This window comes from Euprymna scolopes, chromosome 3 (genome assembly GCF_053919585.1).
Source record: "Euprymna scolopes isolate OS-2025 chromosome 3, ASM5391958v1, whole genome shotgun sequence".
Taxonomy (NCBI): Eukaryota; Metazoa; Mollusca; class Cephalopoda; order Sepiida; family Sepiolidae; genus Euprymna; species Euprymna scolopes.
This window is the reverse complement of record NC_136484.1, coordinates 96,885,900-96,910,899: the sequence shown is the minus strand read 5'-3', so window position 1 is coordinate 96,910,899 and position 25,000 is coordinate 96,885,900. Positions and strand designations below refer to the sequence as shown.

Below are 25,000 nucleotides of genomic sequence, written 5' to 3'. Positions count from 1 at the left end.
ATTTTTATCTTTGGTCCCAAAAATCAACAGAGATTAGAGCATTTCTGTAAGGACCCTGTTCCTGTTAATTTTGCAGTTGGAGTTTAGTTTTGTGCAGTTCTAGGAGGTCCACTCTCCCAGGCTTCGCCTTCTCTCTTTATGAAGGGGTTAGTTTATTGCTAATCGCCTGGGGTGGCCTCACTGGGAAATCCATACAAGGCTGACCAGGAACTTTCTACAGGACAGAGTGGCCCTCCTCTGGGGTGTTGAATTTTCAATCCCACTTTTCGACCCTAGTGTCTAAGTTCTTGCAGTAGTGAGAGAACTAAACAATTTTTTATAATACAATGATCTCGATTTTTCCCTCTAAATTATCACCCTCCAAATCCATATACACGGATTCCATACAGTAAACTTAAAATATTTCATGGATTATTTAAAATTAAATAATTCTTCTATATTCCATCCCAGGAAATGCTGGGATATGGATCCTGCTAGCATATATATATATATATATATATATATATATATATATATATATATATATATATATATATATATATATATATATATATAAAAGTTCGTTTGTTATAGAAATCGATGACAGTTAAAAACTATAGATTAGTTTTAATAAGGATTGTATTTTTCAAGAAATTTCATGACACCATCAACTTTTCCCTCTGATTCCATCTGAAGTCCAGGGATGCAATTGAAAATAAAGTTCTGTACCAAGATCAAACACAACATTTTTTTTTACTCAAGTAAAATTTTTCAAAGAGCACAATGGTGGTAACATTTTGTTTAGTATATTGTGAGATCAGCATTTACGTGGGATATTCAGAAACAGAAGCTGTGCTTTGTTTTAGAAATTAAAAGAAAGATAAGAATTATAATATGGATCTCAGCGGAAACAACAGAAGTAATAAGATTCTCGTTACTTCCCGGGCAACACCAGAGTGCAAGCTAGTCATATTTAATTCAATGTATTTATAAAACAATTAAATATTAAGGAGATTTGTGTCCTTCTTAGATAAACAGGAATCGGCTCTACATGTCATGTGTATAATCAGTTTTCAATTATAGGCACTTAGTTTGGCAAGAAAAAAATGCTCAATGCTCATGGAAGCTGCCAAAAACTGGGCTGTAATTAATTATAGTAAGTGTATATTTTTTTTTTTTTTTTTTTTTGTCTCAAACAAAAAATTAAAGCAACATTTAAATCCGGAAGATTTTAAAACTGGAAATGTTTTAATCTTTTATACGAAGTAAAAAAGGGGAGGTAGAAAGTGAACCATGGGTTTACTCTCACTTTTCTTATTTTGTCCTTTAGTCCTCACGTTCAATGAGCCGATATTTCTGACAAAGGGGGAACAATTGCTGTTTTGTAGGTTGGAATCTATCCATCGAGCGCTTATCATTGGACTGTTTTTGACGTAGAATTTTTTGGACTGTTTTTGAAGTAGAATTTTTTTTGTTTTTAGCTTCCTATATCAAGTAGCTTCACGCCCTGTCTGGAGTAATTTCCATAAAAAAATGTTTTCTGTCTGTGTGTGTGTGCGTGAGTGTAAGCGTGTCCAACTAAAAGTCAAAAACTACACAAGACACCCCCACATAGTTGATACATTCTTTTACAACATTGCCTCACCAAAAATATAGATAAATTCTTTTTTTTTTTTCAATATTCCTTATTTTGAGGGGTCAGCAGGAACAGAATTATTCAGTCGGGGGAGGGGGGGCGACATTTAGAGTGGTTTTTCATGTTATGATGTAGTAATTGGTCAACATTGTATTTCTTATTGTCTAAGAAAGCATCAGAAGGGGTGATAGAGAGAGGGGGAATAGGAGATAAAGAGGGGAATGGAGAGAGAAGGATGAGAAGAGAGGCAGAGTAGGGTATAAAAAGGGGTATAAACTCATAAATTTATTTGCTGCAGAATTAATTCCAACCAACGGCCATCATTGGCACGTTTTAAAAACTGTTACGAATCTACATTCTCCGTCATTTGAAATAGGGAATTTTTACAGAAATATTATATATATATATATATATATATATATATATATATATATTTTTTTTTTTTTTTTTTTTTTTACTCATGTTCGCATCTTACAAAGCATATCGACACTTGGACGTAAGAGGCTACTATTTGAAGCCATGTCTAGGAAAGATTAACAAGATATTTGTTTATCTTACATTTAAACTTCTGCATATCAGTAGAGCCAGGGAAGCAGCCAGCAAGAAGGGGATTCCAAAGTCTAGCTGTTTGAGAGAAGAAACTATTAGAATAAAAAAGCTTTCTGGCATTCAGGGACATCAACAGTGACGGGGTGAGATCTTATTGCTAAGCAGGTTTGTCGGGAATATGTACATCAAGGGGGTACAAGTGAAACAAGTTCATCAGAACACATTTCATTAAAATATTTGTAAAACAGGCACAGTGATGCAACATTGTGGCGATGAGACAGGGGCTGGAGCTTAGTTGATAAAGTGGGACCGATTAGATTGACAACTCTTTTTTTTTTTTTTATAAGGTGGTCACCACATATCAAGGCCAGGAATCCACTCGGTAATAAGGGTTATTGCATGTACAGTACGTTAGTATTGGGGATTTGATAAAGTATCTTACTTAAGGGGGCGGTTCATCAGGAATTTGTTTATGTTGGACTTGAAGACATCCAGTTTGTAGTCAGGTGGAAAACAGGCAAATAGAACAGAGTTCCACAGGCATACACTTCTAAGAAAGAAGCTTTGTTCATGGAATCTACGTTTTGGTTTTGGCACAGATAAAGAGTGGGGAAAATTTTTGGCAGTGGTTTCAGCTAGATGGGTGTTTTTCATGAAAGATTGGCGAGGGGGGACCAGAGATTGGAGCTCAGACGAGCACTTGCCATGGAAGTAATGATAAAAATAAGACAGGCTCACAACATCTCTCCTGTGGGAGAGAGGTTGCAGGGAAGAGAAAAGGGCATCCCCCACTAAGCCAAGAAGCCTATTTTGTATTCTCTCAAGGCAGGATAGGCTGTTTTTAGAAGCTCCTGCCTAGATGTGGCAGCAGTACTCCATCCTTGGACGTACTTGGCTTTTATATAGATAGAGAATTGCATCAGTAGTGAGATATCTTCTGGAGTGGTAGAAGGATTCTACCATTTTTCCAGCGACCTTGGCAACTGGCTTGATGTATGTGTTCCATTTCAACTCAGGAGTAAAGGTCAAGCCCAGAAGCTTATCAAAACATGGAGCTTTTCCTAGACGAGAGCCATCCATTTCAATTAATGCCAGATGGGAATCAGAGCATTGATGATGTAAAAATAGAAGCTTGGTTTTAGATGTATTAAAAGTAACCAGCCACCTCTTCCTCCACTGTACTTCACGCTCAAGATCAGAGGAGAGAGAATCAGAGAGAACTTTGTCATTTACGGCCTTTGCTGTGTTGCCATAGATGGTCATGTCATCAGCATAGATGTCAACGAATGATTTAGGTATGTGTTTTGGGAAATCATTGATGTAGATCAGGAAGAGAGTTGGGCCCAGGATGGACCCCTGAGGGACTCCAGCATTAATACTGAGGACCTCTGATTTCTGCCCATCAACCACTACTCTTATGAGCCTATCAGAGAGAAGTGATTTAATGATTGAGAAAATATTTCCAATTATACCATAGCTGGAAATCTTGTGAAGTAGGCCTTTATGCCGTACTTTGTCGAAGGCCTTTGATATGTCAAGAGCAATTGCCCTAGAAAGGAAGCTTTTTGGACTATCTAAGAGAGAGAGATTAGTAGTAGATGCACCAGCCCAGATGTGGCAACAATACTCCATGCATGGGCGAATGGTGGCCTTGTAGAGGTACAGGATACTCTCAGGTGTGAGTAGTCTTCTAGCACGATAGAGGGAACCCACCTGCTTTACAGCAGCCTTTACAATGTCTTCTATGTATTTGTTCCAGTTCATATTGCCCGCAAATGTTAGGCCGAGGAGTTTGAAGGTAGAATTCTCAGGTAGGGTGCTATTTTTTATGGATATAGCGGGTTAGAGACACGTCTTGTAATTGTTAAAGGAGAGCAGCTTAGTTTTACTAGCATTAAACATTACCACCCATTTGCGGCCCCATTCCACTATAGTCTGGAGGTCATTTACTAATGATTCTGCCGTTGTCTTAGATTTATGTACATCTGTTCTTCCCCTATGCATATTATAGAGCATTGTATCATCAGCAAATATACCCATCCCGGATAGAATATTATCATATTATTATATATATTATGTAAACCATAATATCGAGTTAAATTAATAAGAGCAAATAAGATTTGTAATAATTTTTTAAAATCATCATCGTCATCATCATCATCATCATAATAATGATAAAGAAAACTTCTCGTCTAATGTTGCCTTCAATCTACTTATATTCCATACATCCTCACATTGAAATGCCCCCCTCTATAAATTATCTATGTGCAAGGGACATTCCAACACGATGCCTCCTATTTTTTACTCCATCCAAATAGATCAGAGGAGATTGCAAATTGCACTGAATTGGTGACAGAACATGCATTAATGACCTGAAAGTTCCATCTCTCTGTTACAGATATTGACGGTGTGAGACTCTAAGAAAGCAACCCTTGTCATGGATGTGCATTAGTAGCACAGATGTGTCATAAAATAACTTCATACAGAAAAAATTGAACCAATCAACATTCATCGGCGTCTGTTGAACGTTCATGAAGCCGATGCAGTTAATGTCAGCACAGTTGGGAGATGGGTTCATCGAATTCAGAGTTAAGACAGATGTGAGTGACGAAACAAACTTCAGACTTTTACACGGGAAAAATCAAAAGAGGCTGGTTGATGTACATTGTGGAGCACAAAAAAGGTTGCTCATTTTAATGATACCACCCTTGCTTTCATAACTTTTCAACATTTTAGATTCTGAGTTAAAAAATAGGAGGCCTTACTTTTCGAATGACAACTAATATATATATATATATATGTATATATATATATATATATATATATATATACTAGCAAAGTACCCGTCGTTGACTGGGTTCAAAACAACCTACAGAAAATGGATTCTGATTTATGAAAGTATGATAGGTTATGAAGAGGAAGCGTTGTAAATTTGGGTTGAATTTGGGGGTATCAAAACCAAAGCAAAATATGATGAAAATAAAAATAAAATAGATAAACTCCATAATTTATTATACCATACCTGTTTACATTGAAACACTTATCACAATATTCTGTGGATCTATATTAAAAAACCTTGTTAAACTTTATGACATATTTTCATTCTATGGAGGTCGGGTGGAAACGAACACCCCTTAATTTTATGATACCATATTTCTTCAAACTGAAACATAATTATCAAAGTATAATTACGCAGATAGATATGAAGAGTCTTTATTAAAGTTTGTGCCTATTTCCATTCTATGGAAGCCAGGCGTGAACGTAGACCCCACAATTTTATTAAACCATCCCTATTTAAGTTAAAACATACTTACCAAAGTATTCTTATGTACATCTATATCAAAAATACTTGTAAACGTTTTTTTTTTAATTTTTACATTTTTTATTTCCATACTTTGTGGACCAGGTGCGAACGCAGACCCCACAATTTTAATGAACCACCGTTCTGCCAGATCAAACATACCCATTCCTGTGTCTGAATACATCTTCTATCATTATATGTAATCAGTTTTTTAAAATAGTCAACCATATAGGAGCCTATTCGTGACCAGGAACACACACACACATATTCAGCTTTATATTATATATATATATATATATATGTATGTATGTATTCTTATAAAAAAATAGATTCTAGTTACATATAAGACTTAAATATATATTACAAAATTTAAGATTTGATCCCCCCCTCCCTAGTAAGAATATATTTTTACGGATTTGATGTTTTAAAAAGTTTAACTTAATTCTATATTTTATATTTTATTGCAGGCACCATCTACACAGCGCAAGTGCTTGATCGGGAGACAGTATCACATTACTGGCTAACAGTATACGCTCAGGACAAGGGCCTTGTGCCTCTCTATGCACACCAAGAAGTCTTGATACGCATCAATGACACGAATGACAATGTGCCCCAAACTGTTGAGCCTCTTTACAATGCCTCAGTACCTGAAAATAGTGGACCTGATATCGGAGTAATACGCATCCAGGCCTATGATTTGGATACCAGTCTCGAGCAGAACTTAACTTTTGAAATTACCGGCGGAAATTCAGAAGGATATTTCAAAATTGATCAGTTCACTGGTAAGCAATCTCTTTTTTAATATTTAAAAAAAAAATGTTTCACCACGAATTAAGTTAAATATACACGGCATAATCATGTTGATATACCGGTTTTCATTGGACCATCAAAGCTAAGTAACATTGAGTCTGGCTAGTACCAGATGAATGACCATAGAAGAATACCAGGCGTTGTATGTAGGAAAACGTCGACACCTCTCTGTAAAAACTGCAAACAAATATCATCATCTCTCCTGATGGGGATATACAAGCGATTGGGGATCACTTGTGAATTTGTTTTTCCCATGAAACTTATTCCTTTGGGGGAAGCCAGTTCAACCCACCTCAATTAAATGCCGCTTCAGATGGAATCAAGGTATATAATCCTTTTAAAGTTTAAGGGGCTGATTTATTCAGAGTCAATCAAGGTATATTGCTATTAAATCAAGAGTCAATCAAGGTATATTGCTATTAAAGTTTAAAGGGCTGATTTATTCAGAGTCAACAAAGGTGGGTAGATGGAAAGAAAGACTCTTGTTTACATTACATTTAAATTTATACATAGTCTAAGGAAATAATCTATTAGAGTAGAACATCTTTCAGCATCGCTACAGTGAAAAGGTCGGATTTTTCTGTCTGTTGAGTGGGTCAGGGGTATTTTTCTTTTTGTTGAGATGGGATACAAGTGCAGTATGTTCATCAGAGCACATTCCATGGAGGTACTTGTAGAACAAGCACAGAAATACAACACTATAGTGATGTGGTGCGACAGGAGCTGGAATTTAACAGACAGTGCGGAACTTATTAAGTTAGAAATCCTTTTCCTCACCTTGTCCAAGAGAAACAGGCAACAGTTTGGCACACCATCGCTGATGTGGAAACAATATGCCATGTATGGATGAATGGTGGCTTAGGAGTTAAAGTCGAATATTTGGGAAGCTGAGGAGTTGAAGTCAGACCTTATACTTTCAGACTTCACAACGTTAGATTCTATAATGGTAGAACAAGTGTAGAGATACATCATTATGACAATACAATTGGAGCTGGAAGTTAACAGACAGTGTAGGACATATTAGGTTAGGAATAGAATCAAACTTTTGAAAATGCCAGTCAGATTCAGATATTTTAATATCTGAAGAATCACCAGGAACTCTGAAAATTAGAACACTTTGAGATAAATTTGGGTATTTTGAAATTCTAGGAGTTGAAGTGCTGCATTTGGGAATTTTAGGTATCTGAGTGAGACATAGAGAATTTCAGGAGTTGAAGTGGGATATTTGTGATTTTTTATAAAAATAGTGGAATATTTTGAAATTCTAGAAGTTGGAGCAGAATATTCAGGAATTTAAAGAGTTGGGACATTCATGAATTTTCGAATTGAAGTAGGATATTTATCGATTTGGGGAATAGAAGTGGGACATTTGTGAATTTTAGGAATTGAAGTGGGACATTTGTGAATTTTAGGAATTGAAGTGTGACATTTGTGAATTTAAGGAATTGAAGTGGGACATTTGTTAATTTTAGGAATAGAAGTGGGACATTTAGAAATTTTAGGAATTGAAGTGGGACATTTGTGAATTTTAAGAATTGAAATGTGACGTTTGTGAATTTTAGGAATTGAAGTGTAACGTTTGTGAATTTTAGGAATTGAAGTGTAACGTTTGTGAATTTTAGGAATTGAAGTGTGACATTTGTGAATTTTAGGAATTGAAGTGTGACGTTTGTGAATTTTAGGAATTGAAGTGTGACGTTTGTGAATTTTAGGAATGTAAGTGGGACATTTAGAAATTTTAGGAATTGAAGTGGGACGTTTGTGAATTTTAGGAATTGAAGTGGGGCGTTTGGGAACTTTGGGAGTCGAAATGGGACGTTTGGATGCTAAGGAATTGAAGTCGAATATTTAGGGAGGCTAATATTTGAAGTTGACCTTACATTTTAAGAAATAACAATCGTAGATTTTATAGTTGTAAATGAAATGAAGTAGATCAATTTTTAATTAATTTCTTTTAAAAATGCGAGAAGCAAAACTCCGAAACACAAATGACAAGATATCGATTACATTTTTTCCAATTAAATTTATTTATTGGCTATAAGCGTCGTTTCTTAAAAATCATCCCTTGTTCTCATTCTCGAATCGATTATTTTAGATGAGTCAAAAACCGTCTGCATCTTTGCGAAAAGCAACTGAAATAAAATCTTGTCTTGCATTTAGCATAGCACTAAAAACATTGAATAAACGTGTTTTCATTTGTTCTTAAAGAGGTACAATCACACGAGGAAAATAAAAAAATATATATATTTCTAGACACATATATAGCATACATATAATTATATATGTACACAAACACACATATCACCTTACAGTGTGTGTGTACTTATATATATATATGTGTGCATATATATGCATATAAATATATATGTGCATATATATATATGCACATATATATACATGAATATATATATATATATATGTACATATATAGATGAATATATACATATATGCATATATATATATGTGTATATATATATATATGCATATATATACATATAGATATATGCCTATATATACTTATGCATATATATATATATATATGCATATATATGCTTATGCATATATATGTATATAGGTATATATATACTTATACATATATATGCATATATATGTATATATACATATATATGCATATATATGTATATATGCATATATATATGCATATATATATGCATATATGCATATATATATGTGCATATATGTGTGTATATGTGCATATATATGTGTATATGTGCATATATATATGTGTATATATGTGCATATATATATATGTATATACGCATATATATATATATATATATATATATATATATATATTAATAAGATTAAGTTAAGATATTGAATAATAAACCAAATAATAAAAACCCGTAGATTTTTTATTAAATTTTTATACTTATTATGCAGAATACGGATCATGCTGAAATAATTGTTATTATTAAGAAACCCAGTGTCAACATGTGAAGGAGAGTATTATGTACTTTCACCTCACACTTTAACGAATAAAATATATTGTAAAAAAAATGCATTTCATCCATTTTCTGATAAATTCTTTGAAAAACTATAACTCTTTGAATTCTCTCCCCTTGTTCCGAGTAGAATTCTTCAAAAATGAAGAAAAAATGTCTTCCAAACCTAAAAGCCAAATATTCACGCTAAATTAAGACAATGACGCAGCGTCTTCTTTCTTTCTTTTTTTTTAATCAACTACTGCAATTTTTGGTGTAAGATATCTTTATTTTTTTTTTTTGCTTTTTTTTTTTCAAATAAGACTATTGGGTTTATATATACATTTTTTTTCAGAAATTTTAATAATAATTTTTACTTTTCTCCCTTTCTTTCATTCATTTATTGACACAGACAATTTACATCTTTTATATAGATAGCAAGAATCGATATTCCTGATTGCTAAATATTTTTAGCAGCATTTTGACAGATACCATCATCATCATCATCATCATCATCATCATCATCATCATCTATTCATTCTCTTTTCCCCCACCATAACGTGAATGTTTGGGTTGACATCAAAGTGAGAATAGACTTTTCTATTCTGATATCAATTTGCACATTGAGAAGCTCTAAACCTGTTAAAAAAAATATTGGAGTCGTTCTATCTTTTTCTTGTTTTCTGATGTCGAAAACATTCAAATTAATCTGTCGTTTCTGCAATTTGATAGAGAGATTTTCCAAGTTATTGGAAAAAGTAAAGAAGTAAGAATATGATTAAAAAAAAATACATATACAACGATAAGATATACTTCTCATGTTACTATTTTGATTTCGATTTGATTTGGTTTGTTGCATTTACAGCAGTAAAAGAATCATGATATGCTAGCAGAAATTCCACAGTGACTAGTAACAAATCTCTACTACTATGTAAGATAGTGGTTAATGAATGTGAGGTGGTAGTGTAGTAATTGATTTAGAACTCAGATTATTTAAGGAGACAAAGCAACAAGAATTTGTTTACATTGGACTTGAATCGGCTGGAAAGCAGGACAGTGGAACAATGTTCCACAGGTGGGCAAGTTCTAAGACAGAAACTTTGTTCATGAATGCTACGTTTAGATGTAGGCACAAATAGAAAGTAGAAAAATTGTTGATAGTGGTTGGAGCTAGTTGAGTGTTTTTATGTGAAAGTTTGGCAAGGTGTGGGGACTACAGATTGAAGCTAAGACAAGCACTTGTCATGAAAATAACGATAGAGCAGAGACGGGCTCGTAGTGTCTCTTTTGTGGGAAAGAGGTGGCAGGAAAGAGAAAAGGGCATTACCTGTTAAGTTCCGAAGCTGGTTTTAAACTCTGTCAAGGTGAGATAGGGTGCGCCGAGCTGCTCCTGCTCAGATGTGGCAACGGTGCTCCATATTAGAATATACTTTGCTCTTATACAAATAGAGAATTGCATCAATAGTGAGATACTGGAATGGTAGAATGATCTAACCATTTTTCCTGCGACCTTGCCAACAGATTTGATGCATGTGCTCCATGTCAAACCAGGAGTGAAGGTCAGTCTCAGAAGCTTGTATTTATGTATTTTGTAATTATATATTTTGCATTTTAATTTATGCAGATTTCATATTTATTATTATAAAGCTAATTCGATATTGATTATTATAGTGTGCTTAATATATTGTAGTGATTTCAAAATTAAGAAAATGAATAAACAAATATGACTTGGCTGCCATCAACTTGAATCGAAGCCAAAAAATTTAGCTCTCCAGCAGTTTGCTACCATATGATCTAAGGATACACGGATATCAAAACTTTAAAAAAACTAGTGCAGTTAAACATATGAATGTATATTTGCACACGCGTAGAGGATACACATTAAGTTGACTTATGCCTGTCAAGTTCCAAGTTTCCAATTTTGACCCCTTAGTAACTATGTTTATAGGCTAAAAACTAAATTGGATGTGTTCCACATGTCCGAATAGCGCGTATATCAAGTTTCAAGTCTGTAGACCAAAAATTGAAACAAGTAATTTTGTAGAGTTCATTTCGTGCACGTTCAAACCCAGAATTCACTTTTATAATATATACACATTTAAAATTGTATTGGTTTTCATTTAACCAGCAGAAAAATGTAATTTACAACTTAATTTTACCAGATACTTTATCCACTATGCCACGGCTCTGCAAATGGATAAAGTACTTTGTAAGACTCACTTGTAAGTTACACTCTTCTTGATATTGAAGGTTCAATCTTCAGTGTGGGCGATACTCAACAATACAATTGGGAATTACTTAAGAGTTCTACCCAATCATGATTGATGAAAGAAGAGCACGCTTACTTTATGGATTAAATAACGAGTTCCCTTAAATATTTAGTGCAGATTCCCAATTTCAACAGAAAGATTCCCACTTTTGACTAGATACACCTGAAGAAGGTCAGAGGTTTCAGCGGCTAAAACGTTGCGAAAATAATACACAAAATGAGAGCAGTAGTCCAAAGAATCCAAATAATATGTATAGTCAATCCTCATCTCAAAAATTCAGAAACGTAATATAAGAAAATATTTTTTTTATGAATTGTTGAAATTTGACCAGGGGGTTCAATTACCTATGTCAGTTTAATGTAAAAGTGTTGCTCTTTTAAATTTAGACGTTGGAGGGGGGCATATAATATTAGCACAATTATATTTCTTCTTTGCCAAAATGAATTTGAATACTATTTTTGCTAAATTTCACATCAGTTACTTTTACTTATGGATGAAAAGGATTAATCGAAATAACACTTTAATCTCATTAAAAGCAAATTGTCACATGACGCAGATTAGAGGACTTGATCCAGTTTTGTTTTTCTTTATCAAAGTATTCTAATACTATTGCATTTTTGTTCATATTTGAGGAATTTTGGACATTTACACAAATAAGCACACACATATACCCTTATACATATGTGTGTGTGTGTGTGTGTGTGTGTGTGTGTGTGTGTGTGTGTGTGTGTGTGTGTGTGTGTGCGTGTAAAAATTTATACGAGCCATGTACACTATGCCTTAATGAGAAATTTGCTATCCTAAATTTTAAAGAACCCCAAAATTTATTAAACTGGAGAAATGAAGTAGCAAACGGATGCATGCACAAAATAAATTTTATCTTAGGATAACAGCGAAAAAAAAAAAAAAATTAAAATTAATAAATTATTATAAATATTGTTAATATTATTATTATTGTTGCTGTTGTTGTTAACAACAATAATAATAATATTAACAATATTTATAATAATTTATTAATTTTCACCTGTCTGTTTAAATGTATGTATGTATGTATGTATGTATGTATGTATGTATGTATGTATGTATGTCTGCCTAAACCTTTCGACATAGGTGACGGATTTTCATGAGATCAGTACAGTTTTGAAGCTTGACCCTTTGGACAACAAATATCGAAAAAAAGATTGACCGAAAACATTAATTTCTTCATCCTGAACTGGGCACTTTTCTACAGGGAGGGGTTCCCTTTTTTCGTCGATATTTTCAAAAATTATCCCCTCTTCTTGATTGACTAGCCTTAATTTAAACATCCATCACTCTTGGTTTGGCAATGAGCGCAACAGCAAAGAAGTCACCTTTTTTTACACGTTCTTTTCCTCTTTCGCAGAACGGGTTCGAGCCTGCTTGCCTACTATCACTTTTATTTATTTATTTATTTTGCTCAACATACACCTCCAAACACCTAGGCAACGCCGAGCACCCAGACTAGTAATAAATATAATTAATAATTAATAAATAAAACTAGTATAAACAAAAATATAAACAGACATATCTAAACACATCCAAATTTAAACTTGGTCACTTTTTATACACAATGAGAGATGATTCGTTCACTCTAAAAATAAACAAAGAAAAGCATGAATTAGAGGTACTCTGAACCTTTGCTTAATAAATGTTCGACCATTGGCTGCTGAAAATGAGAGCAGGAATAACAAAGAATCTGATTGTCTTACTACCAAACTTAATACCACAGTAACATCAATTCCATGCAATAACCTAACGAATCCTAACAAGGGTGAAAAGCGGAAAATTCTGTGTAGCTTAATTGCTATATATTTTCATAACTTATCATGTATAAATATTTATAAAAACATTTCTGGCAACATACAAAATAATTTGAATGTCTTTACACGATTTAAAATTTAAAAAAAAACTCGAAAAATACACGATTCTTGGCCTGTCGGCTAGGAGCAAAGTGTACTATCTGTTCATATGCTACACTTTTACTAGTCTGTCCTTAGTAAATGAAGGAGAGATCTTTCTAAACTGATGTAATTTTAATTTTTGTTTCAATCCGAAGTGCCTCTTTATGGAGTATTTTTGGGGGGAGATTTTACTCACATTAAAAAACGAACTTGAATCTAATTCAGACTTCGTGGGAAGGCAAGCCAATCGAAGCAATAATGAAAGTAAGCTCCTGGGCAACGTTAGGTCGATGCACATAGAAAATGTATATTTATGAATACGCTGTCTAAGAAAGTTTTATGCGTGTTAAATTGTATAAATCATTTTTCTTGACATATGCTCAATATTTTCCTCACCTTTGTTCAACAATCACAACATTTTGACCTCGTGGCAATTCACTTATTCTAAAAATAAACTTAAAATACAAAAATAAAATATGTCAATAAAAAAAAATGAAAATCTATTTTTTAAAAGTTTTAAGGGTTTTTTTATGAGAAGTTCAACTTGGTTTGGGTCCATAAAATCTAAACTTGACTATGTTTCTTGAAGGAAAGTATGACGGGTCGCCAGGAGGCTGGTTGTGCAACGAATTCGTCAGCCACCCAAGAGAGGTGCAAATCTGGTTCCTGCTGTAAATGTTGGCAGCTTTTGCATGTGCGTCTCAGGTACATAGCACCCTGCCGACCTGTTTCCACCCATTTCCTGTTTTCACAACTAATCCATAGTTGCTTGCTGTTAGTTTCTGGCTTTGAAATTGAAGAGTTGGGAGGCAAGAGGGGAGAAGAGGAAGGAAAGAAGAGACGAAATAGTGTTAGAGAAAGAAAGGAAGAAGAAAAAGAGGAGAATGAGATGTGAAAAAAAAGAAGGACGCAAGAAAGAAACAACGGGGCGGGGATGGGGAAAGTGCTGGAAAAAGAAAGAAAGGACGAAGATAAGAATGGAGAAAGAGAAGAGAGGATGAGAAAATGAGAGAAAAGGGAGAAAAAATAAAGGAAAAGGAGAGAAAGGATGTGAAAAATATGGGTGAAAGAAGAAAGGATAAAGATGGAAAAATATGGCGAAAGAAAGGAAGGGACGAAAACAATGAAGGAAAAGAAGATAAATATATGCGAAAAATATGGATGAAAGAAAGGATAAAGATGGGAAAATATTTGTGAAAGAAAAATCATGAGAAAATATTGGCGAAATACAGAAAAGATAGTTTTATTTGATTGTTTTATTCTACGACCTACCGACTCTTTTTCAGATTATTTAATGCTGGGCCTATTAATTTTGGAAAAAAAAGTTTTTATGCTTCAAGTTCTTTATATCTTCAGATATTTATTTATGGCGTTTGGTTTGATTGTTTTGTTTTACGGTATATCAGCCTTTTTTTTTTGCTTATATAATCTCGAATCCAGTAATTTTGGAAAAAGGTTTTATTCTTTTATATCTTCAAATATTTATTCCTAATGCTTTGATTGTTGATTTGTTTTATGGCATATAAACCATTTTCTGATTATATTTAAAAAATTTTTTTATTACATTTTCACCCCAAACAAGGCACATTGCCACTTTGATGTAAGAGGCTACTATCAGAGACATAAGCTACAGGGGTACTATGTAGGGAGTTGGACAGCAAGATGTCGGTTCACATTACACTTGAACTTCTGCTTGTCAGTACAGTAAGGGAAGCAGGGACCCGGAAGGGAATTCCCAAGTTTAGCGGTTCTGGGGAAGAAACTACTGGAGTAGAAAGTTCTCATACATATATGGATCTCTACTGTGTAGGGGTGAGATTTAGCTGCTTGTCTGGTTTGTCAGGGTATTTACATCAAGGGGGTACAAGTGCTTGTAGTTCGACAAAGCATTCACCATTAAAATACTTGTAGAACAGGCAGAGGAATGCAACATTTCGGAAGCTTAGATGATAGTTCAGGACCTATCAGGTTGGCGATTCTCTTTTGAACCTTGTCTAGGAGTGAGAGACTAGTAGCGGATGCACCAGCCCAAATGTGACAACAATATTCCATATATTGGTAAATGGTGGTCTTATAGAGGTACAGGATACTTTCGGGCGTTAGTAGCTTTCTAGCGCGGTAGAGAGAGCCTACTTTCCTTGCAGTAGTTCTGTCAATGCTCTCAATGGAATTTTTCCTACTCATGTTTCCTGTAAACGTTAGGCCGGGGAGTTTAAAAGAAGTACTTTCAGATAATGAGTCTTTGGCCATTACTATTGGTGGTAGAGAAGGTTTCTTGTAATTATTGAAGGAAACAAGTTTAGTCTTGGCCGCATTGAATGTGACCATCCATTTTTGTCTCCATTCCACTACAGATTGGAAGTCAACCTCTAGTATTTCTGCTATTTCCTTGGATATGTGTTAATTTGTTTTCCTGTCGTGCCTGTTATAGAGTGTGGTGCCATGTTTTGTCAGGGAGGTCATTTATAAATATTAGGAATAATAAAGGTCCAATATAATTCCGAATCCAATAATCTTGGAAAAATGTTTCATGCTTCAAGTTCTTTATACTATCAAATATACATTTGTGGTGTTTGGTGGTTTCTTAGAAGAAAGTTGGTGTTTTTTATTTTTGGTTTTACAAAACATGATTAAGCTTTGCAAAACGAAAGGAAATAAAAACAATAAAATCAATGTTTGGCGCATTTTAGGTTTGGTTGTTTTGTTTTACGGCATATCAACCTTTTTTGTTTATTTAATGCTGAATCCAGTTATTTTGTAAATAGTATTCATGTTTCATCCAGTTATTTTGTAGAAGGTTTTTATTCTTCAAGCTTTTTGTATCTTTAATCGCTAGTTTGTAGGGTTTGGTTTGGTTGTTTTTTAGTGGATTTTATTGTTTTTGTTCCCTACCCTGCAGAACATGAATGAGTTTTGCAATGGGAGAGAGAAAAGGGTTACAGTATTAATGTTTTATACATTTAAAGTTAGAATACCACTCAAGAAGTGGGGTTGATTCAAAAGAGAACGAGGAAATGGGAAGAAGGAAAAGGTTGTTGTTTTTGGTTTTCGATTTTGAAGAACATAAAGTTTTGCAAAAAGAAGTAGAAAAACAAAAAAGGCATCAATGTTAGGTGAATTTCGTCTCAGGAAGCCAATATCTTCAGACAGCCTGTGCATTTTACGTCAGAAAACCAGTATCATTAGACAGTCTGATCGGGTAGGAGCATGTGGAAAGAATGAAGAAAGAACATAAAGATGTTAACGAAAAGAAAACTGGAAGGACGGAAAAATGTGGGCAAAATAAAAAGAAAGAAAAAAAGGAAGGCGGAAGAAAGGAAGAACGATGAAATGTATTAGCAAAAGAAAGAAAGAAGAAAAGGAGAAAAGAAGTAGTAAAAAAGATGAGAGAAGATAGAAAGACGTTGACAAAAAAAAGACTGAAGAAATGAAGTGATAAGGTGAAACAATGAAGGAAAGAAAGACATAAGAAAGACATGATGGGAATAGGATGAAGAATGAAAGAAAGAAAAAAGTGAAATAAAAGAAGTTAGCCACACCCAAAATCCTAAGGTATGCTTTTATTCTTCAACTCTGACAAAAAGACGTCTAACCGACAGACCCTATTGACAGGGCCATTGTATTACAATCTGGTACCGTTTCTAACACGCGAGTCGGTCATGCCATTGATCACCCCGTAGAGTTATTTTCTTATTGTGACGTATACTAATGACGCTATTCTTAGGAGTGGATGGTCTTTATTAGATACGTGGAAATTAGTACTAAGAGCTTGAAGGAGACAGACAGAGAGTTGAGTTGACTGGTCACAATAGCATGAAGCACTCAGGTGGGGCGAGGTCCGACGTTTATCAAATGTAAGGAACGTAAGACCCGTGTTGCAGCTTTCCAATGGGGGAAACATCGAGAATAAAGTTGCTGAAAATACAACCCGGGATTCGTCGTTCTTGGGAGGATTTTCGTTACAGCTTTCCGTCAAAACAAGACCCCAGATGGACCAGATATGTTTATTGATTGACCAAATAAATGTTATTCGTCCTTTGTGTTGTAAAGGTATGTATGTATGTATGTATGTATGTATGTATACTTGTTGCGTCATGAACTGCATTTAAGTGTTCAACGAACTTTTTTTTTAACATGGAGTTCACCACTTATCAAGGCCCAATGGCCACTCAGGGATAAGGGTCATTGTGTGTACAGTAATCAAAGGGATAGTGTAGCAATAGTATTGGAGAATTTGTAAGGTGTCATTACTTAGGGGGGGGGTGCATCAGGAATTTGTTTGTGTTGGACTTGAAGACATCCAGGTTGAAGTCGGGAAGGAAACAGGCAAGCGGAACAGAGTTCCACAGGCGTGCAGTTCTAAGAAAGAAGCTTTGTTCATGGTATCTACATTTTGATTTAGATAGACGGTCACACGTATATACACTCACACGGTCACACGTATATACACTCACATACGCTCTCATCACTAAACGAAAATAGAAACGCATAAATATATACATACTCCCTAAAACATTACAATATTTAATACAATTCCCTAAGATGCAACTTTACGTATAAACGAGGCAAAATAAATACAAAAAAAAAACAGAAGAAAAGGCGAAAAGAACGGGTGGAACTGTTTAAAAAAAGCAGAAAGAAATAATAAAATGAAAAGAAAAAAGAAATGAAAGAGGAAAAATCTTTTTTTTCAAGAATTTTCCCTCTACGAAATGTACTACCACGATATTGCTTCCATGCAGGCTACGACACGGCCATCTTTAAAGCCAATGTCAATAAACACGTGTCATAAACCTTCCTTTCAAGTCATCAAATTTTATTTATTTATTTTATTACTTTCAATCCTCTCATAATATTCAGCGTTATTTAACTAAGAATTTAGGCATTCCATTAATCCTTGTCCTCGAGTGGATTTTGGCCTTTAAAAGTGGGGGTTCATTAGTAAAAACGAAGCCATTTGACGATGTTCTTTCATATAAACGAGGCAAAATAAGTACAAAAAAAAACAGAAGAAAAGGCGAAAAGAACGGGTGGAACTGCAAATGATAATTTTAAAAAAAGCAGAAAGAAATCATAAAATGAAAAAAAAAAAGAAATGAAAGAGGAAAAATCTTCTTTTTTTTTTCAAGAATTTTCTGACGTGTTGATATTTTGGGTATGACTAAAGAAAGTCCTCACAGGTTGCTTATTGTCAGAATTTTGGGATCATCTTTTAAAAGAAGGAGAATGTTGATGCGAACCTTGGAGTTTCTCAAAACTTGATAATATCAGCAGCCGATCAGACTTTGAAATTGATCCGCGTTAATGTAGAAATCCGTTCAATTTGTGCTCGGTTAGTTCTAGATCAAAATTTCGTCCAAACTTAAAATTGTGGTCATTTATGTGAAACAAGTATTTGTAATTCAAAGAAAAGTCTGGTTTGCCCTCTCCTCAAGAGAACTAAAAATGGCCCCCAAATTTGCGAAATTTGAACTTTTTCGAAAATTTCGTAAACTACACTCATTAGTTTTATCTTTTTCCCTCAAAATGGAATAAAAGTTGTGATTAATGGTTGGACGCATTATTCGAGTAGTAGTGATTGCAAGAGGAGATAACTCATGCTTTACTTATTTTTTCATCCAATATTTTTTTCTTTCACTATTGACTACAAATCACTCTATACTTTTCATATTATTCTCTTAAATTTATCTATTATTTCTTTATCTTTTCTTTTCTTCTTTCTTGTTCGTCCGACTAGTCTTCAACATTTTCTTTTTCTATCTTTTTCTCTATTAGTTTTTCTTTCTGTATATTTTATTCTCTCTTTCTTTTATCTTTCTTTCTTTACTCTCTCTCTCTCTCTCTCGCTCTCTCTCTCTCTCTCTTTTCTTTCTTCTGCCTATTTCTCAGTTTTTGTTTTCGTTTTTTCTCTCTCGGCCTTTTATTTCTTATTTTCTATTTCCACTAATTTTATCTTAATAAACGACCCCTTTCTCTGTTTTTGTTTTCTTTTTTTCTTTCTTTCTTTTTCGATCCTCTACTCATTTAACTGTTGTGTTTTGTGTGTGTGTGTGTGTGTGTGTGTGTGTGTGTGTGTGTGTGTGTTCTTTCTTTACCTTATTGGCTGTTTTTTTCCAATTTCGTCCCCTTTCTCTTTCATTTTCCACTACATACACCATCGTTTTATTTTTCTTTACTTTTATTCTGTAATCAGTCATTTCCTTTTTCTTTCCTTTTTCTCTCTCCTACTTAATGCCTCTCTTCGCCTTCTGCTCCCTTTTCCTTTCTTTCATTAACCAACAATTTATCTATTTTCTCCTTTTTCTATCTCCCATACATTCAATTTCTTTTCTATTCCTTTTTTTTTCCATTTCTACCTGTATATTTTCTCTCCCTCTTTCGCTTGTCTTACTGCCACATTACTTCTAATACCTACCTGCATTTACACTTATTTAAAGAAAAAAAAAAGAAGTTCAGCTCCCATCTATTAAAAAAAGAACCGAACACAAATTCCCATAAAGCTTTGCTAATCACTGATATACAATTCACCGGCTTCCAATTTCCCTTTTATTTTCACTCTGCTACTTTTAACCAACCACAAGACGTCTCCTCCCCTTCCCCTATTCTCCTCCCGCTCCTTCTCTTTTCCTCCATTTTCCCCCACCTCCCTCCTCATATCTCTAGGTTTTGTGCAACGATTGAGAACAGCAACAGCCTTCACATTTATTGGGATTTTCAAGAAAATCTAACCCCAAGATGCAACCATTTTTTTTTTTTTGCTGTCTCTTTTTTTAGTGTTGCTTATTCTTCATAAATTATTTTCAATTCGACTCAATTACCCATGATTTGCCTCCCATTCTTTGTGGAGTTCGACTGGAGCAACAATAATCTTATCATCTCATTTCTCAGCAATGAAGGCATAACAGCTATATATATGCTTGTACGTGCGCATTGCAAACGAACGCAAGTATATACAGGTATATATGCTTGTGAGCATTATATATATATATATATATATATATATATATGAACATACAGAATTCTCTCAATCTCTTTCTCTCTCTCTCTTTCTCTTCACACACACATATAATTTGAACGTACGTAAGTATATATGTATATATAGACGTATATAAATGTATATATGCACGTACATAACTATATATATATATATACTATAAATATATATATATATATATATATGGAAGTACATAACTATACATATATATATGGACGTACATAACTATACATATATATATGGACGTACATAACTATATATATATGGACGTATATATATGGTGTACATAACTATACATATATATATGGACATACATAACTATACATATATATATATGGACATACATAACTATATATATATATATGGACATACATAACTATATATATATATATATGGACGTACATAACTATATATATATATACATATAAACGTACATAACTATATATATATATATATATGGACGTACATAACTATATATATATGGACGTACATAACTATATATATATATATATATATATATATATATATATATATATATGGACGTACATACTATATATATATATATATATATATATATATATATATATGGACGTACATACTATATATATATATATATATATATATATATATATATATATATATGGACGTACATAACTATACATATATATATGGACGTACATAACTATACATATATATATGGACGTACATAACTATACATATATATATGGACGTACATAACTATACATATATATATGGACGTACATAACTATATATATATATATATATATATATATATATATATATGGACATACATAACTATATATATATATATATATATATATATATATATGGACGTACATAACTATATATATATATACATATAAACGTACATAACTATATATATATATGGGCGTACATAACTATATATATATATATATATATATATATATATATATATATATGGACGTACATAACTATATATATATATATATATATATATATATATATATATATATATATATATATATATATATATATATATATATACGGACGCATATAGCCATTTATGTACATGGATATACATAGCTATGTATGTATATATGAATATGGATGCACATCTATATATAATATATATATATATATATATATATATATATATATATATATATATATATATATATGTAATCTGTATATACATTTAAATACGACATGCAGAATTGTCTATCATACTTACACATTTCTTGGCATTTCTCTTATTTTAAGTGTTGACACTTATTTGTTTTATTTGTAAACGAGTCAGTCTAGGTTATTGTTAAGGTGGCTTTTTTCCTAATGGTTTAAGTATGACTTTGACCCTATGCAGTTCTATGCTTTATGCTTTATTTTACACTTTGAGAATGTGTTAATTTATCGCTAATTGATTGAGGCGTCATTACTGGGTAATGCCGACAGTGCCCCAGAATTATTTTTTTACTATCGCTCTAGAACGTTGGCGATTTGAATCCCACTTCTGAACCCTTACATCATTCCGCCGTAGAAGGGAGATAAATACCAGTTTTCACAATAGCAAGTTGGGTTACGGTAAAAAGTGAGTCACTTCTTATGCATGATCTTCGTCTTTCTGATCTCCATTTCTATCTCTCGAAACACGTGTGAGACAATCGGTGCAAAATTAACCGATGAATGATAAACGCACGTGGATATAACTTTGACGTATTCCTCTCTTAGTAATTCTCATGGGACAGTAATTGAAATAGATTTCAATGACACATCGGACGTTTCTCTGCAAATCAATTTGGAAATCTATGTACTTCTATTCAAAGGCTTTAATTCTTTATTAATATTTGTTTGTTTTTTTTGTTTTTGTTTGTTTTTAATTTTTTGTTTTTTTAGTTTTCCTTGTACTGAACTTCATATCAAAAATGACAACTATATAGAAATCTAATATGAAAAGTACAATATATATTTTTTTGTGTTTACCAAAACAATATAACGGATGTATTACTGAATAAGATTTAAAGTCAAAGTATTTTGAATCCATCTTGGAATTGTTACCACCGATATTGGAAAAAAGATGGTTGAACTTAGGAATCATGTTCTATATGTGTATATAGTTCCGAACTGTTTTGTCATTAATCATTTTTAACCCGAAAACCAACCGGTTTATTTTCAAAATGACTAATCAGTTTCAAAGTCTTAATTTCCATGTCATAAATAATATAATAAATAATATAATAAATAATATAATAAATAATATAATAAATAATATAATAAATAATATAATAAATAATATAATAAAATGGCACATTCTTATCAAGTGCAAATTTTTTACTACTTTTCATCAAAGTGAAATATACTTAGCTAATAAAAAGGGCAAGGTAGTCTTAGAATATATATGGTCATGGGGATCTACGAGAAGTTTCGGAACAAATGATTGCAATTTAATATATAGAACGTTCAGAAATAAATGGTGTAATTTGAGATTTTGCTCTTTATTTGTAAATAATGAAAAAGTTCCAGGATTGTTTTACAATCCACAGAAGTACGAAAAAGTGATCGCAAATTCAAATGTATAACAAATGTTAACAATGGCAAGATAAGTTACTCTTTTTTTCTATCTGCATAAGTGTTTAGTGGTTTTGCTCTCTTAAAAACTTTTATTATTAATATTTGAAGTTTCCACAATAACTTAAAAATTAAATTAAAACAATATTACTGTTAGAAACCTGCCCGATATATGTTACCGTGACATATATTGGGTGGTTTCTTTCTTGATTAAAGATGTCCATACTTTCTCTGAAGAATGAAGTGCACTCCATGCTCGCGCAATCCTAACATTGATATCATCTTTACTCTCTGAATAGCCTTCCAGTCAATTTCTGATCCATCCGATGAAACTAACATGCGTTAAAAGATCGATTAAGATGCACGTACTTTGCTTTTGGAGTATTGAGATACAGCCCAACGTCTAGACAAGCCTTCTTGACTCGTTTCAGAAGATCCTGGGCAGACTCAATACAATCCTCAAGGAGTGCAAGCATAGTCCAAGTCCAATCAAGAAAGAAACTAAGATCAAGGTCTTCAAAGCCTGGATAGAGTCCATTCTTCTGTATCACACCGAAAACATTTCGATAGAAAATATAAAAGAATGCTTCGACTAGCCTACAACATATCCTGGAAAAGTCACCCAACAAACAAGTCATTGTATGGTTCCGTACCTCGTGTTTCCAATATTGTGACAAAGAGACGTCTAGCACTTGCCGGTCATATTAGTCGCCATGATGAACCGACGGGAAAGCTCCTACTTTGAACTCCAGACGTAAAAAGGAGAATTGGACGTCCATGTGTAACACTGAAATCCATCATTGAAGAGGAAACTGGTCTGGCACGAACTGATCTGGTTGCTGCAATGGCGACCGAGAAGTCTGGCAATCAGAATTTGTTCACGTTTCAACTGCACCTACTGGCATTGGATGAAAAAAAAAAAAAAAAAAAACAGCAACAACATATTGAGTGGGCTTCTAATAGTATTTTGTACAATATATATATATATATATATATGTCATTATCAAAGCGTTAAATATTTGTGTCAATTCGTAGCAATTTTTCTTATTCTCACCATACGCTCGACACTATATGTTTTTCGAACCGAATAAGTGAGTAAAACCACTCAAACCTTTACCAGATAGGTAGATATCTTGCTTTAGATAATATTTATTTGTTACATATATGGATTTTGGCCATTTTTTTGTGTCTCCATGGACTGTAAAACAAAACCAAAGTTCCAATAAATATAGATTCGTAATTGTCTGTTTTCAGGACCATTTATAAACATTCTATATTGTAAGAAATCAAACATACAATGCGTGTTATAGTGCACTATTATTTCGACATCTGCGATAGATTAACACTATCCTTGTGGTCGCAGTTAAAATAAGTATGGATTTGATATTATCATATACGCCAATAAAGCATTGCAATATTTCACTAAAATATAAAAGCCATAGGGCTCAGAAGAAAGATCTGAGTAGTATGATCATCCCCTTTGCAAAAAAATTCGGTAGGACTCTTGCTTATAAAGGCCTGAAGGCAACTCGAGAATAAGGGTTAATGAGTGTAAGGTCGTGGTAGAAATTGGGTAGAATTTCATTATTCAAGGGGGCGACCCATCAGGAACTTGTTTACATTGAACTTGAAGATAACCATGTTTTAGTCAGCTGGAAAATAGGCCCGCGGTAAAGAGTTCTCAGGCGAGCAACTCTAGAAAAGAAACTTTGTTCGTGAAACTTGCGTTTAGATTTAGGCAGACCGAGAGTGGGGGAAATTGTTGCCAGTAGTTGTAACTAGGTGAGTGTTTGTTGTGAATGCTTGTTTTCCAAAATATTCATATTTGTAATTCCTACTCAAAAAGGCATTTTTGCATATATAGAACATAATCCGGAGGTTATGCCATCGATTTTTCAAACCGCCTGTATAGGTGGGTGTCTTTGGGGGGGGAAAGTAGCATAACAATATTTAGAATTAAATGAATATAGCTTTTGGAAGACAGCAATCGGTACTATGATGCAAGAGCGAGGTTTGAGGCATACCTCCT

At 33.3% G+C, this 25,000-nt stretch overlaps 1 protein-coding gene across 14 annotated transcripts in view; it reads left to right on the top strand.

Annotated features, from left to right (window-relative positions):
• LOC145257798 (protocadherin Fat 1-like) overlaps window positions 1–25,000 on the top strand; it is a 954,816-nt gene that overhangs the window by 663,443 nt on the left and 266,373 nt on the right. For all 14 annotated transcript variants that reach the window (XR_013864025.1, XR_013864024.1, XR_013864023.1 and 11 more), the window contains one exon: window positions 5,933–6,247. Coding sequence is in view for 10 of the 14 variants with exons in the window: in XM_080115697.1 (XP_079971823.1) it covers window positions 5,933–6,247 (315 nt within the window). In the remaining 4 variants the exon portion in view is untranslated. The remainder of the gene's footprint in view (window positions 1–5,932; window positions 6,248–25,000) is intronic.